General features: G+C 42.7%; 1 protein-coding gene across 2 annotated transcripts in view; it reads left to right on the top strand.

The window, feature by feature from the left end:
* The window catches only part of dip2ba (disco-interacting protein 2 homolog Ba), a 68,178-nt gene extending 54,192 nt beyond the window's left edge, over nucleotides 1–13,986 (top strand). For both annotated transcript variants that reach the window (XM_055930933.1, XM_055930935.1), the window contains 10 exons: nucleotides 4–113; nucleotides 313–443; nucleotides 4,647–4,815; nucleotides 5,122–5,292; nucleotides 5,581–5,642; nucleotides 5,840–5,897; nucleotides 6,107–6,181; nucleotides 6,425–6,599; nucleotides 6,845–6,968; nucleotides 10,652–13,986. In XM_055930933.1, coding sequence (XP_055786908.1) covers nucleotides 4–113; nucleotides 313–443; nucleotides 4,647–4,815; nucleotides 5,122–5,292; nucleotides 5,581–5,642; nucleotides 5,840–5,897; nucleotides 6,107–6,181; nucleotides 6,425–6,599; nucleotides 6,845–6,968; nucleotides 10,652–10,904 — 1,328 coding nt within the window. In that variant the 3' untranslated portion in view covers nucleotides 10,905–13,986. The remainder of the gene's footprint in view (nucleotides 1–3; nucleotides 114–312; nucleotides 444–4,646; nucleotides 4,816–5,121; nucleotides 5,293–5,580; nucleotides 5,643–5,839; nucleotides 5,898–6,106; nucleotides 6,182–6,424; nucleotides 6,600–6,844; nucleotides 6,969–10,651) is intronic.
* Nucleotides 13,987–14,636: the final 650 nt, after the last annotated feature.

The following is a 14,636-nucleotide window of genomic DNA, read 5'->3' on the forward strand; positions in this document are numbered from 1 at the left end:
TAGACGACCTCCCCAGGAGGCGGCCCCCCCAGCTCTACAAGCCCCCCACAGCAGAGATGCTGGCCTACCTGGACTTCAGTGTGTCCACCACAGGCATGCTGACCGGGGTCAAGGTAAAGGCTCTGCAGTAACACGAATACACAAAAAGTATATTTGCTCAATGTCTATGTGCACTTAAATACTGTATCCACTCGGAACACACCATAGTAACTGTTTTGCACATTATATATTGAAATGCATCTCTCTCTTTTCTTTCTCTGTCTCTCGCTCTCCCTTTTTTGTCTCTGTCTGTGGTGTGTATGCGTGTGTCAGATGTCCCACTCGGCGGTCAGTACTCTGTGTCGCTCCATCAAGCTACAGTGTGAGCTCTACTCCTCACGCCAAATAGCCATCTGTCTGGATCCCTACTGCGGCCTGGGCTTTGTACAGTGGTGCCTCTCCAGGTAAGACCTGACTTCAAATAGTGTGTATGTATATATACAGTTGAAGTCGGAAGTTTACATACACCTTAGCCAAATACATTTAAACTTAGTTTTTCACAATTCCTGACATTTAATCCTAGTAAAAAGTCCCTGTCTTAGGTCAGTTAGGATCACCACTTTATTTTAAGAATGTGAAATGTCAGAATAATAGTAGAGTGATTTATTTCAGCTTTTATTTCTTTCATCACATTCCCAGTGGGTCAGAAGATAACATACACTGAATTAGTATTTGGTAGCATTGCCTTTAAATTGTTTAACTTGGGTCAAACATTTTGGGTAGCCTTCCACAAGCTTCCCACAATAAATTGAGTGAATTTTTGCCCATTCCTCCTGACAAAGCTGGTGTAACTGAGTCAGGTTTGTAGGCCTCCTTGCTCGCACACACTTTTTCAGTTCTGCCCACAAATTTGCTATAGGATTGAGGTCAGGGCTTTGTGATGGCCACTCCAATACCTTGACTTTGTTGTCCTTAAGCCATTTTGCCACAACTTTGGAAGTATGCTTGGGGTCATTGTCCATTTGGAAGACCCATTTTTGCGACCAAGCTTTAACTTCCTGACTGATGTCTTGAGATGTTGCTTCAATATATCGACATAATTTTCCTGCCTAATGATGCCATATATTTTGTGAAGTGCACCAGTCTCTCCTGCAGCAAAGCACCCCCACAACATGAGGCTGCCACCCCCGTGCTTCACGGTTGGGATGGTGTTCTTCAGCTTGCAAGCCTCCCCCTTTTTCCTCCAAACATAACGATGGTCATTATGGCCAAACAGTTCTATTTTTGTTTCATCAGACCAGAGGATATTTCTCCAAAAAGTACGATCTTTGTCCCCATGTGCAGTTTTATGTCGGTTTTGGTGCAGTGGCTTCTTCCTTGCTGAGCGGCCTTTCAGGTTATGTCAATATAGGACTCGTTTTACTGTGGATATAGATACTTTTGTACCTGTTTCCTCCAGCATCTTCACAAGGTCCTTTGCTCCTGTTCTGGGATTGATTGGCATTTTTCGCACCAAAGTACCTTCATCTCTAGGAGACAGAACGTGTTTCCTTCCTGAGCGGTATGACGGCTGCGTGGTCCCATGGTGTTTATACTTGCGTACTATCGTTTGTACAGATGAACGTGGTACCTTCAAACGTTTGGAAATTGCTCCCAAGGATGAACCAGACTTGTGGAGGTCTACTATTTTTTTTCTGAGGTCTTGGCTGATATCTTTTCATTTTCCGATGATGTCGAGCAAAGAGGCACTGAGTTTGAAGGTAGGCCTTGAAATACATCCACAGGTACACCTCAAATTGACTCAAATTATGTCAATTAGCCTATCAGAAGCTTCTAAAGCCATGACATAATTTTCTGGAATTTTTCAAGCTGTTTAAAGGCACAGTCAACTTAGTGTATGTAAACTTCTGACCCACTGGAATTGTGATACAGTGAATAAAAAGTTAAATAATCTGTCTGTAAACAATTGTTGGAAAAATGACTTGTGTCATGCACAAAGTAGATGTCCTAACCGACTTGGCAAAACTATAGTTTGTTAACAAGAAATTTGTGGAGTGGTTGAAAAACTAGTTTTAATGACTGTGTATGTAAACTTCCGACTTCAACTGTAAATATATATATATTGATTGGACAAGATTTGGAAAGGCACACACCTGTCTATATAAGGTCCCACCATGAGAAACAACATTTTCTGGTCTGGTGAAACCAAGATTGAACTCTTTGGCCTGAACGCCAAGCATCACGTATCGAGGAAACCTGCCACCACCCTTCAGTGAAGCATGGTGGTGGCAGCATCATGCTGTGGGGATGTTTTTCAGCGGCAGGGACTGGGAGACTACTACGTTCATCTTTCCCTTGATTCTGACTGTAGTACAGAGAGATAATTGATGAAAACCTGCTGGCAAGAACAGCTCAAACCAAAGAGAAATGACAGTCCATCAGTACTTTAAGACATCAGTCAATCCGGAAAATGTAAAGAACTTTGAAAGTTACTTTAAGTGCAGTCGCAAAAAACATCAAGCGCTATGATGAAACTGTCTCTCATGAGGACCACCACAGGAAAGGAAGACCCAGAGTTACCTCTGCTGCAGAGGAGAAGTTCATTAGAGTTACCAGCCTCAGAAACTGCAGCCCAAATAAATGCTTCAGAGTTCAAGTAACAGACACATCTCAACATCAACTGTTCAGAGGAGACACTGTAAATCAGGCCTTCATGGTCAAATTGCTGCAAAGAAACTACTACTAAAGGACACCAATAAGAAGAATAGTCTTGCTTGGGCCAAGAAACACGAGCAATGGACATTAGATCAGTGGAAATCTGTCCTTTGGTCTGATGAGTCCAAATTTGAGATTTTTGGTTCCAACCACCGTGTCTTTGTGAAACACAGTAGATGATCGGAGCATGGAGCAGGAGGTGTGGGGGTGCTTTATTGGTGACACTGTCAGTGATTTATTTAGAATTCAAGGCAAACTTAACCAGCATGGCTACCACAGCATTCTGCAGCGATACACCATCCCATCTGGTTTGGGCTTAGTGGGACTATCATTTGTTTTTCAACAGGACAATGACCCAAAAACACACCTCCAGGCTGTGTAAGGACTATTTGACCAAAAAGCAGAGTGATGGAGTGCTGCATCAGATAACGTGGCCTCCACAATCACCCGACCTCAACCCAATTGAGATGGTTTGGGATGTGTTGGACCGCAGAGTGAAGTAAAAGCAGCCAACAAGTGCTCAGCATATGTGGGAACTCTTTCAAGACTATTGGAAAAGCATTCCAGGTGAAGCTTGTTGAGAGAATGCCAAGAGTGTGCAAAGCTGTCATCAAGGAAAAGGGTGGCTAATTTGAAGAATCTCAAATTTATTTTGATTTGTTTAACACTTTTTTTGGTTACTACATGATTCCATATGTGTTATTTAATTGTTTTGATGTCTTCACTATTATTCTACAATGTAGAAAATAGAAAAAATAACGAAACACCCTGGAATGTCCAAACCTTTGTGTGTGTGTGTTGTGTGTGTGATATATATGTTATATAGATATATATAAAAACAATGTTTTATTATTATTTAAGGGGTGGATCAGCTTTAATATTGCAGATAGATTGTAGCTTCCATCAATGTAATTGTCTGCATCATTTCTGATCCCCCATATATTTTTGGATAAATATATATTTTTTCCTTATTATTTTCCAGTAACCCCATCCTCCCTCCCCTAATTGGAGTAAACTAACGGACAACAATACTTAGGCTTCTACTTCCAACTTATACATACTATATACATTTTACGGACTCAGTATATTTTTCATTAGTTATATTGTTTCTTTGTTTTTAGTCCCATCCTTCAGCTCCACTCAACCCCTCCCATCTATCTCTGAACACCGTCCAGTTTTGATTTCTATTTGCCATATATGTTTCAACTATGCTGAGATGTTTCACAAAGATTCTGAACCTTTCTATTCTCATCGTTTCTACAGATTATAAATGAAAGATTAAATGTTTTGCTAAGAGTATTATTATATTATTCATCGATTGACTATGACTTTTCAAATCACCCAGCTGTGCTATTTGCATAGTTAGCTCCAGGTAAATGTTGTAATTCTTCAGCTGTTCCTGAACCTGCGACCAAAAACAAGCTACATATGGACGGTACCAAAACAAGGGATCTAATGATTCTGTCTCTTCGCAGCAAAATCTGCAGAGCTGGGATGGTTGTATCCCCCATATATATATGTATATAACATTCTATCGGTTGCAAGAATTTGGTATGATCAAAACTATTTTGTTTGTTTTGAATCTGGCGTCGTTGTGCCATGGAATCGGTACATTGGAAATCTCTTCCCAGCTATTTGCATCCTGTATGGCACAGCTGTCAATTTGTTGGTACTTAAATGAAATATAGTTCAAATAGTATTGGTTTTCTTTAAAATACTTGATCTGTGCTTGATTGAGCTTGTCTGGCTAGCTCAATGTAACCAATGGAATAGTGCAAACGCCGCCCATTCAGCACTTCAGACAAGCTCAATCAAACGATCCAAGTATTTTAAAGGCAGGCTGCTTCCATCCCAGTGAGTGTCTGTGTGTATTTAAGGGTGGGCATTGTAATAGCAAGATGATCAATTTCAGTATATATTCTAATGAAATACTCTACCGTTGGTGTGTCTAGTGTCTACTCAGGTCACCAGTCCATCCTGATCCCTCCTATGGAGTTGGAGGTGTCCTTGCCTCTGTGGCTGAGCACCCTGAGCCAGTACAAGATCAGAGACACCTTCTGTTCCTACTCTGTCATGGAGCTCTGCACCAAGGGCCTGGGAACGCAGACTGACGCACTCAAGGTGAGGGACACACACACGTACCCTTTTCCACGCTACTGAGCTGAGCCAAGTTGAGCTGTACTGATGAGGCCCTGGTTACAAATCCAACATAGTTGTTGAAACCGTGCTGGAAAGGACAATATGAAAAATAAAATGAGCTGAGCCAGAATATTACAGTTTGGGTCATGAAAGGATACTTCTTAACCCCCGCATGTATCAGTGGCTGAAAGTGTGTATTTTCGTATTGCAATGTGACCAATACATAACCATGTGTATGTGACAAATAAAATTTGATTTGATTTGATCTGTATGTGTTTATATTTCCAGGCGCGGGGTGTGAACCTGTCGTGTGTGAGGAGCTGTGTGGTGATAGCAGAGGAGCGTCCCCGGCTGGCACTGACCCAGTCCTTCTCCAAGCTGTTTAAAGACCTGGGTCTCTCCCCCCGTGCGGTCAGCACAGCCTTTGGATCCAGGGTGAACCTAGCCATCTGCCTACAGGTGGGCCCCAGCACACTCTCTCTCTCTCTCTCTGGCTCTCCCTAGCTTTTGATGTCTAACCCTCTCTCTCTCTAGTGCTCTCTATCTCCACGTACCTTCTTTCCTTCATTTTCTCTCTTTCTTTCCCTCCCTCTCTCTTTCTTTGAACTTCACCCCTGTCTCACACAACCACTCATTAGACTAAATATATAACCCCACACCTACTAATTTACTGCGTCATTAGGTCTAGTTACAGGGGTTAACCTCAGGTAAACATACAGCTTAAAATCCTCTCTGTTTCTGTGCTAGGGAACTGCTGGACCAGACCCCTCCACTGTCTATGTAGACATGAAGTCCCTCCGCCATGACAGGTAAGACGAGGCATAGCTGACATTTACGAGAGCTCAGATGTTTTAACTGGTCAGGTCACGTTGACAGGGAAAACATGTGGTGTACACTGCAGAGCCAGAGACCATAGTAGAATGCAATTTACTAGTGTTGGATTTCACTTTGTGTCGGAGACATTGTTAGTCTCATTCCCTGTCTGTCTTGTCCGTGTCTCTTCCAGGGTGAGGTTGGTGGAGCGAGGTGCCCCCCAAAGTCTTTCCCTCATGGAGTCAGGCACTGTAAGTATCCCCGGGGTTTCTGACAGTATGTGGCTGTATCACTGTTGATCAGGGTAGCTAAGTGGTCAGGTTACACATGCTGTCCTGTCATCATGTTCAGTCATCGAGCTGCTGTACTGAAGAACGAGTGGACTTGTTCAAAAACATTGTTCAGATTGATGAAACCGTGGGGTTGTCTGTTAACCCTAACCGAAATCTCTTGTCTCCAGATTCTTCCAGGGGTGAGGGTGATCATCGTGAACCCGGAGACCAGGGGACCGCTGGGGGATTCCCATCTTGGAGAGGTGAGTTGGCAGACGGACAATAGAGTTGAAGGCATGGCAGCGTTGAGGAATGGCTGAAAATGGTGTTATCGCACAGAGTTATTGCATTGAGTATTGCACAGAGGATTCCACCCAGTTTCTTGTCCTTTTTTTTTTAAACGAATCCACTATCCGTTCAAATCCCATCCCCCATTTCCTTGCCTTTCACTTTGCTTTCTTTTTTCTACCTCCTTTGCATATTTCCCTCTCCCTCTCTCTGTTTAGATCTGGGTTCAGAGTCCCCACAGTTCCAGTGGCTACTACACCATCTATGGAGAGGAGAGCTTGCAGGCGGACCACTTCAACACACGGCTGAGCTTCGGAGAGCCCCACACCCTGTGGGCCAGGACGGGATACCTGGGCTTTGTCAAGAGGACCGAGCTACTGGGGTCCACCGGAGGTTAACTACCCTTCTAATGTAACCATCCTAGCATTGAGCATGTTATGGACTCTGCCAAGTTAGATATCCTTCTTGGGATTGTGGCGATTCTCACCCTGTGCGTCGCTTGCTACACTAAACCAATCTGAGAAGTTCCACTTAGTCATGCAAGGCGTGATTAGTCAGTTGATTGATCATTCAGTAATGCAGACGAAAGGATTATAGCGCCTTCCAACCAGAACCATCTTCCCCCCCCCCCTTCTTAGATCGTCATGACGCCCTGTTTGTGGTGGGCCAGTTGGATGAGACGTTGGAGCTCAGGGGGCTTCGCTACCACCCCATCGACATCGAGACCTCTGTGTCCCGGGCACACCGCAGCATCGCTGAGAGGTACGATACACACCGGTCTGTTCTGTTGTCTGCTCAGACACACACAGTAAATGCATGCTGACGGGTGTTGTCACACACAGTGCCTACATGCTTCACTGAGTGTGTATACTGTGTATATTTCACACCGCAGAATCACTGAGAGGTGAGATGGGTGCACACATACATGCATGTGCACAGCGTGCAGCACTGTGAATATAGACTCATGTATAGCTGCTGTCTCTGGGTGGCACCAATAGCACACACAGTTCAATTTCAATGAATGGGCTGAATGTGATTGTGGTGACTGTTTGTGGCTGTCTCTTGTCTGAGAACGAGTTACAGCGATTGGATTATGCACACAGATGAAAGTTAGGATCCCGAAGCTGTAACTCGCACTGTTTTGAAGCTGAGTGTTGTACCTGATGTGTGACTGTTGTGGTCGCCGTCTCTCTTGTCTCCCAGAGCTGTGTTTGACAGTGACATATATTTTTGCTATAACCCACAATACCATGCTCTAAGCCAGTGGTTCTCAACGTGGGCATCGCAACCCCTCTCAAGGAGGTTTTGGGGGGTCGCGAGTGTGAATACATATTTTTCATACACTACCGTTCAGAAGTTTGGGGTCACTTAGAAATGTCGTTGTTTTTGAAAGAGAAGCACATTTTTGTCGATTTAAAATAACATCAAATTGATCAGAAATACAGTGTAGACATTGTTAATGTTGTAAATGACTCTTGTAGCTGGAAACGGCAGATTTTCTATGGAAAATCTACATAGGCGTACAGAGGCCCATTATCAGCAACCATCACTCCTGTGTTCCAATGGCTAATTGATCATTAGAAAACCCTTTTTGCAATTGTTAGCATAGCTGAAAACTGTTGTCCTGATTTAAAGAAGCAATAAAACTGGCCAGAATAGAAAGAGGAGTGGGAGGCCCCGGGGCACAACTGAGCAAGAGGACAGATACACAACTAGTCTAAAGAAGGCCAGTTTTATTGCTTCTCTAATCAGAACAACAGTTTTCAGCTGTGCTAACATAATTGCAAAAGGGTTTTCTAATGATCAATTAGCCTTTTAAAATGATAAACTTAGATTAGCTAACATAATGTGCCATTGGAACACAGGAGTGATGGTTGCTGATAATGGGCCTTTGTACGTCTATGTAGATATTCCATAAAAAATCAGCCGTTCCCTGCTACAATAGTCATTTACAACATTAACAATGTCTACACCGTATTTCTGATCAATTTGATGTTATTTTAATGGACAAAACATGTGCTTTTCTTTCAAAAACAAGGACATTTCTAAGTGACCCCAAACTTCTGAACAGTAGTGTATGTTAATAGGATACATATAGCCTGCCATTTATATTTGATCTACCTTTGCGTGTATGATCTGGTTTCTAATATAGGCCTATGTTATTGTACTAAATGATTGTCTCAAAAACATCTCATCTGTGCTTCAGAACCAAGAAGTTACGCATCTTGATTGTTGACCAATGACAGACATCATCATTGGCGCGCACATTGGTGTAAAGTACTAAAGTAAAAATACTTGAAAGTGCTACTTAAGTCGTTTTTTGGGGTACCTTTACTATTTATATTTTGGGCAACTTTTACTTTTACTTCACTACATTTCTAAATAAAATAATGTACTTTTTACTCCATACATTTTCCCTGACACCCAAAAGTACTCGTTACATTTTGAATGGCTAGCAGGATAGGAAGATGGCCAAATTCATGCACTTATGAATAGAACATCCCTGGTCATCCATACTGCCTCTGATTTGGCGGACTCACTAAACACAAATGCTTTGTTTGTAAGTTCTGTCTGAGTGTTGAAGTGTGCCCCTGGTTATCCGTAAAAAAAAAAAATTTTAAACAAGAAAATGGTGCTGTCTGCTTTGCTTAATATAAGCAATTTGAAATGATTTATTCTTTTACTTTTAATACTTAATACTTAAATATATTTAAAACCAAATACTTTTACACTTTTACTCAAGTAGTATTTTACTGGGTGACTTTCACTTTTGCTCGAGTCATTTTATTTTAATTAAGGTATCTTTACTTTTACTCAAGTATGACAATTGGGCGGGTTTATATCCAGATTAGCTTACATCATTTTCATTGCCAGACAAAAACATAGTAGACCTACATTGATATTATCCATATAAAACACCCGTGTGGCTCAGTTGGTAGAGCATGGCGCTTGCAACGCCAGGGTTGTGGGTTCATTCCCCACGGGGGGACCAGGATGAATATGTATGAACTTTTCAATTTGTAAGTCGCTCTTGATAAGAGCGTCTGCTAAATGACGTAAATGTAAATGTAAAAAAACACTGTTTATAAATCTACTACGGAGGCACCTTTACCAGAGCAGTAATAGGCTACCTGGCGATTTTCATTGACACTTTTTATGTTTCAGATAGGCCTAGTTTTGGCTACTGGCTATATGTCTAAAGATAGCTGTGCCATCGCACTGCCTTCAATATTATGGGTTGAAGATGAAACATATTTTGGCGCGTTTTATTACGGTACTGACTATCCTACCGATCCTCGACTTTGGCGATGTCATTTACAAAATAGCCTCCAACACTCTACTCAGCAAACTGGATGCAGTCTATCACAGAGCCATCCGTTTTGTCACCAAAGCACCACTGCGACCTGTATGCTCTCGTCGGCTGGCCCTCGCTACATATTCGTCGCCAGACCCACTGGCTCCAGGTCATCTATAAGTCTTTGCTAGGTAAAGCTCCACCTTATCTCAGCTCACTGGTCACTATAACAACACCCACATCAGCTATCTGAGCAGCTAACTGATCTCTGCAGCTGTACACAGCCCATCTGTAAATAGCCCATCCAATCTGCCTACCTTATCCCCATATTATTTTTATTAGATTTTTTGCTCTTTTGCACACCAGTAAGTCTACTTGCACATCATCATCTGCACATATATCACTCCAGTGTTAATTTGCTAAATTGTAATTACTTCGCTACTATGGCCTATTTATAGCCTTACCTTCTCACGCCATTTGCACACACTGTATATAGACCCCCCCTATTGTGTTATTGACTGTACGTTTGTTTATTCCATGTGTAACTCTGTGTTGTTGTTTGTGTCGCACAGCTTTGCTTTATCTTGGCCAGGTCTCAGTTGTAAATGAGAACTTGTTCTCAACTTTCCTACCTGGTTATATAAAGGTGAAATAAATACAAATAAAATAGAAATTTGTGAGGAATAAAAGTGCTACCCAGTTGTCAACGAGTATCTACGGGCAGGCGGCCCTCCAAAGTGATAGCACACGGTGCAGACGGAACCTGCTTTCCATCTGGTCCTGCAACCTCCGCTATGTACAGACAGCCCGTATAACTCTGGTTCCTCTGGACTCCAGAGAAGGGACATGCTAACCCTAGTTGATATTGGCTGCTAACATGAATGACTTTCAGCTAAAAATGTAGGTATAAAACCGGGTTTATTTCTGTATCTTGCGTTTTGAAAATGCATCGCAATTTATGGCTGTAATGACAGGCTACATTTCCAAAGCGATTGAGCGTGGGGTGTCGCAAGCTTCGAACTACTGCAGGTCGTGGGTCAAAAGGTTTGAGAACCACTGCTCTAACCCACTGAGCCATTGGAACCACAGTTGAATGTTAAACTTGAATAGTGACTGACTATTTGTGCATGTCTGTCTCTCTGTCTCTCAGTGCTGTGTTCACATGGACCAACCTCCTGGTTGTAGTGGCTGAGCTGGCCGGGTCGGAGCAGGAGGCCCTGGACTTGGTGCCTCTGGTCACCAACGTAGTTCTGGAGGAGCACCACCTGATCGTGGGCGTGGTGGTTGTCGTGGACCCGGGCGTCATCCCCATCAACTCCCGGGGAGAGAAGCAGAGGATGCACCTCCGGGACTCGTTCCTGGCCGACCAGCTGGACCCCATCTACGTGGCCTATAACATGTGAGATGTGAGGAGGAGGGCCAAGCCCCAGACACACTGGGGTGAAGGCTGGCTATGGGGGTCCACTGGGGTGAAGGCTAACTATGGGGGTCCACTGGAGTGAAGGCTGGCTATGGGGGTCCACTGGAGTGAAGGCTGGCTATGGGGTTCCACTGGAGTGAAGGCTGGCTATGGGGGTCCACTGGAGTGAAGGCTGGCTATGGGGGTCCACTGGAGTGAAGGCTGGCCATGGGGATCCACTGGAGTGAAGGCTGGCTATGGGGGTCTAAGAATGAGTTGATGGACAGAGAGAGAGGCGGGGGTGTGGGATGGACTGCTCCTACTGAGAACGGACCTCTCACATTCACTCATCTGTCAGTGGGACAGCGTGGCAGAACAGGAGTGGCGATGGTGAATGGGCGTGGACTTAGTTTAGCCACCCTGTTAGTGTCTTCTGCCTAAGTGCGTGCTCTCTCTCTCTCTCTCTCTCTCTTGGCCAGAGTCTACTCTACTATGTTTATTGAGTTTTTGGGTGGGAGTGAAGCTACAGCATGTCCGTCTGCATGGGTTTGAGCTGCTTCTTACTGGTGCTTATCCAACCACTCCCCGCCTCTCTCTGCCAGAGGAGGAATAGGATTGGTAACTTCTCTTTGATTGACATTTAGGTCCAGCTATCAAGGAGACGTTTGCCAATACCCTCATCCACTGTCTCTCCCCTCTTCTCTCCCGACTGCTCCGATCAATGATTTTATCCCCAGAAATAAAGATTTTTGTGCATCTTGTTTTATAGAGGAAGACAAAAACTGTAGAGATTTGTTTATCGTCTCAATCCATTCCATGGTTTGTTTTTAGTTCAGCCTGTACCTTGCGCTCTCCTTTCTCCTGAGGGGTCCACAGTCCGTCATGTTTGTCAGGATGGGACCGTGGAGCCAATGAGACGAGCTGAAAGCTTCCCCCCCCCATGCACTTTAACCTTTCCTTGTCCTTCCATAATCTGTCCTGTCTCTCCTAGCCTGGTCTCAGATCTGTTTGTGCCGTCTTGCCAACTCCTCATGTGACAATGACCGTAGGAGTTGGAAAGACAGTGCGAACAGATCTGAGACCAGGCTTTGTGTGTGTCCCAAATGGCACCCTATTCCCTATATAGTGCATATATGTCTCCTGGGTAGTCGATGTGAAACTGACTTCCTCTAACCACCATTTTTCATGATAAAATTCAGATCAACAACTATTCAAACAATACAATACCGCCAGCAAGTACAGCTCACTTCAGGCAAACAGATGCCTGCACCTCTGTAGCTGCACTTACTTTGCGAGCTGCGATCGATCGGTCATCGTACATTTCTGTCCCACACATCTCTAAGTTTGTTTTAACGGCTCACTGCTATGTTACAAGCTTTCCGACTTGCTGGAAGAAATCACTTTTAAAACCCACTTTGAATTGGTATGGAACGAAAAAGGATGTGCAACAAACCTATCAGCAGCAAACTGAAACGACAAAACGGACAAGCTGTTTATTTCTGGACAATATTCTAAGTCCTTGGATGTATGAGCGGGAATGACAGTGATCTCATCGATCATGTAAAGAAAAGGAACTCCTGTTTAACTGTAACGCTATTCAATGGGCTTACGTTTATATGTCTGTGCAGCGACAAGACACGGTAAACTGGTGTAGATATTTACCTTTAAACATCTGTATTCACTATAGTGCACCATACAGTAATGAATTGTAAATAATCATTATTTAAATATCAAGCAAACACAATACCAGTAATATGGAACAAATGATTTCTGATAAACTGATTATCTTATTGGCTGATATCACGGAGGCTCCTATACCGAGTCACTATATCTTAGCTTGAATAAGTATCAGTCAGTCAGTCAGTCGACTGCTAGCCTCTGTCACGGGCTTTCAACAAGCCAAGCCTGGCGTCCAACAAGCCAAGCCTGGCGTCCAACAAGCCAAGCCTGGCGTCCAACAAGTCAAGCCTGGCGTCCAACAAGCCAAGCCTGGCGTCCAACAAGCCAAGCCTGGCGTCCAACAAGCCAAGCCTGGCGTCCAACAAGCCAAGCCTGGCGTCCAAGGCTAGTCAATTGCTAAGCTTGTTTCTTTGTTCTGTACTGTCCATTGAGCCACAAAGGGCATCTTCAACTCTGACTAACTTCACGAGGCTACATCGGGGTTATCAGGAGACTGCTGCCCTGTGCCTTTCTATTGTGTTAACATGAACACGTAACATCTTCAGAAATCAACGACTTGGTGTATTACCAAAACAGTTTGCAGTGGGTATAAGATGAGAACACATTCTTGCCTTATAAAACCTGTGGAACTTTTAACATTTTAGTTTTTATTTGTCAAAGGCTTTCATTTTATTGCTGTGCTTGTGATGAATAGAAAAGGGATTGCGGAGGGTAAAGTTGAGATGTTGACTGTATAGCATAGTGTATATTTTAGAGGTCAAAAACTGTATAACTGGTGTTACTGTGTACATTGACATGATGAACTTATTCTTAATGTTGATAAAACTTGACTGATCTTTCATACTTGACAGCCAATTTCTGCATTACTGACATAAAAATAGGCTAAGTAACAAATTGCAAAATTCAAAAAAGCATCTTATGGTTTGGCAGGTGGTAACAATTTGCACTTTCCCATATCATTACTGTGTGTGTGTGTGTATGATCGTATGGTTTAAATGGTGACATTGTTTGTCTTTCCTTGTGCAAAAAAAGTTTCATTGCCCTTTTTAATTAAATGAACATCAAAATATTGAACAATATTTTAGTTCCAGATTGTTTTTTTTTATGTCAAATTCACTGTACTACAATTTTTATCAGTTGATCAACCACTTTTTTTTTATCCAAATGAGACATTATTGATTTAAATGTAATTCTAATGGTTTTTCATGCAAGGTTTTATGTTCTCTTTCTCATGAACTCAACGATCCTACATTAACAGCACAACTCTGTTGCAAAACGAAAGCCTTGTTTGATTTGGAAGTAGTTTAGACTACTTGAATGACAAGACAAACATTGTCATTTATAAGTCCATCTCTTGAGTGAAGTTGAAATTGAATGGTTCATAAAATAAATGTATTGAACTTGGACTATTCTGTGGTATTTGGATTTTTTGCAAGTTGCTACTGTATAATTACACCTTCACATGTTTTAAACATCTTATCTTACAGTGGTGTGACCATAGAACTAGAATGAGTTTACCAGTCAAATTGACACGATGAGAAGTTCCAAGCCTGTTCTACTCATTTTATTTCTATGGGTGGGACAACATGTTGCCCTGCCATGTATTCAACACACATTGGTGCTATCCAAAACTGGAAACGGTGAATAGTTTAAAAAAAAATCTGCCCATGGATAAACCATCAGAATTGCAGACATTTCCTATTGATTTTTTTTCTCCACTGTACCAATTGTAGTAAAATTTAAAACAATGAAAGATGTTGTAATCTTTTAGTCAGTATTGAAAGCCCAAAATGTACTGTACTTTTGTAGTGATAAAAACGTTATCTTTCAGATAAATGTTTCTTTGTTAACCTCAAGGCTTGAGGTCTGTTCACTATGCATAAACGCTATGCATCAGTGGTGCAACTCAGAAAAGAGGCATAATTATGGCCTATTTGACCAACGTTTTGAGGAGTTGTTAATGGGGATCATTTGTTGTCTATTTGGTTTAGCAAAATGAAACGATAAAAATAGGCTTTTGTCAGCACTCCTCTGTGCCCTGTTTCCCAAAAGCATC

Source organism: Salvelinus fontinalis, chromosome 8, assembly GCF_029448725.1.
Source record: "Salvelinus fontinalis isolate EN_2023a chromosome 8, ASM2944872v1, whole genome shotgun sequence".
NCBI lineage: Eukaryota > Metazoa > Chordata > Actinopteri > Salmoniformes > Salmonidae > Salvelinus > Salvelinus fontinalis.